Source organism: Laccaria bicolor, genomic scaffold (genome assembly GCF_000143565.1).
Source record: "Laccaria bicolor S238N-H82 LACBIscaffold_322 genomic scaffold, whole genome shotgun sequence".
Classification (NCBI taxonomy): domain Eukaryota; kingdom Fungi; phylum Basidiomycota; class Agaricomycetes; order Agaricales; family Hydnangiaceae; genus Laccaria; species Laccaria bicolor.
Window position 1 is genome coordinate 115 of NW_001890178.1, and position 1338 is coordinate 1452.

Consider the following 1338-nt stretch of genomic DNA (forward strand, 5'->3'; position numbering starts at 1 on the left):
GGGAAGTATTCGGCTGAGCAAGTTGTGCTTAACCCAGGGAGGGGCGAGGAGAAAACTCTCTATATGTATATCCCATCGCTCGGTTTGGGCACAATATGGTTGTTGTTTAGGAGGAACTTGTCGTAGAAGTGTGGGGTATGTTCCAAAGGTGATGGAACCACAACAGACCGCCGATATGCGATGCGAACCACAAGAAACAGTAACACTTCCCAGTGATTTTGGCCTCTGGCATAAAAGACGCCCGTCGAAAGCGACGCTGAGGAAGGAGATGTGGCAGCAAGTTAGATAAAACCCTTGCAAATCCTGACTTTTAAGCTTCACACTGGGGAGGACGATAAATGGGGACACAGCTATGGGCTAGACTGCTTGTCGCCAAAAGTATTTGCGATAAGCAAAGGCAGCCCATCAGGATGCGAAAAGCCCTTTGACCCATATACAGGTGTATTCCGATCAACGTTGAGAGAGAGCAACTTGGGTTTCCCGCCGGCAGGATGATGTCGCAATACCAAGGCTCCTTCTTGTGGTCGATCTTTCCCCATGTAAGGCCCAGAATCTCCGACTAATTTCACGACACGCATCACCACCGTTCTAGTACCTGCATGCTCTGGTAGTGTTGACAGCTCAAAGCGGACCAACCCCTTACCTACAAGCATCCGCAGTCAATTTTAACGAAAAGGTTGTCCCTAAAAAAAAATTATACCGCACCTGTGTAGCAAGATGCCCTCCCGTATCCCTCGACACACAGTCGGAAGGGACGTTCAATGAAAACTTTTTGCAAAGTTGAGTCTCCCGCCACGAAGAAACTGAATTTCATTGCCGAAAAATCAATAGGAAATACTTGGTGAAGCGAATGTAGAATAACGCTGTTGCTCCGGGGACGGACCGAAGTCTGTGCAATGCTCTTGAGCTGTGAATCTAGTGCGTCGGAGACGAACCCATCGACCCGAAGTTGTTGATACACATGCCGATGAAATGGAGTATGATGCAGGACAAAGAGGGGGATCTTCCAAGCGTCTCCTTCTGGGGTAAGACAATCTTTGCCTTGATTGAAACTTTCGGGAAGATTGTTGGAAGTGAGGCGGAAGCGGAGTTCTCCGGAAAGAAGAGGTGCGCCTGGAGGCTGGTGATAGTAGAAGAATCCGTAGGAGCGTGGAGGGAAAGGTAATCGCACGCCTGACGATTTGCGATAGCACGCTTGCCATCGAGGATTCAGCTTATGCCGAAACCTGATAGAGGGTCGGGGTATGCCAGATAGATCGAGCCAATCGGTGGGCGATAGTTTACGCTGATCCAAGGTGGATACTGGTGCTTTCTTGGTGTATCCTTCTCTTTTTTGGG

At 49.3% G+C, this 1338-nt stretch overlaps 1 protein-coding gene across 1 annotated transcript; it reads right to left on the reverse strand.

Moving 5' to 3' along the window:
- Window positions 1–350: 350 nt before the first annotated feature.
- On the reverse strand, window positions 351–1202 carry LACBIDRAFT_306713 (uncharacterized protein; the record flags this gene model as incomplete). The annotated part of the gene is made up of 3 exons (XM_001891060.1): window positions 351–643; window positions 706–1113; window positions 1172–1202. 3 exons carry the CDS (start codon window positions 1200–1202, stop codon window positions 351–353), a joined length of 732 nt encoding a protein of 243 aa, XP_001891095.1.
- Window positions 1203–1338: the final 136 nt, after the last annotated feature.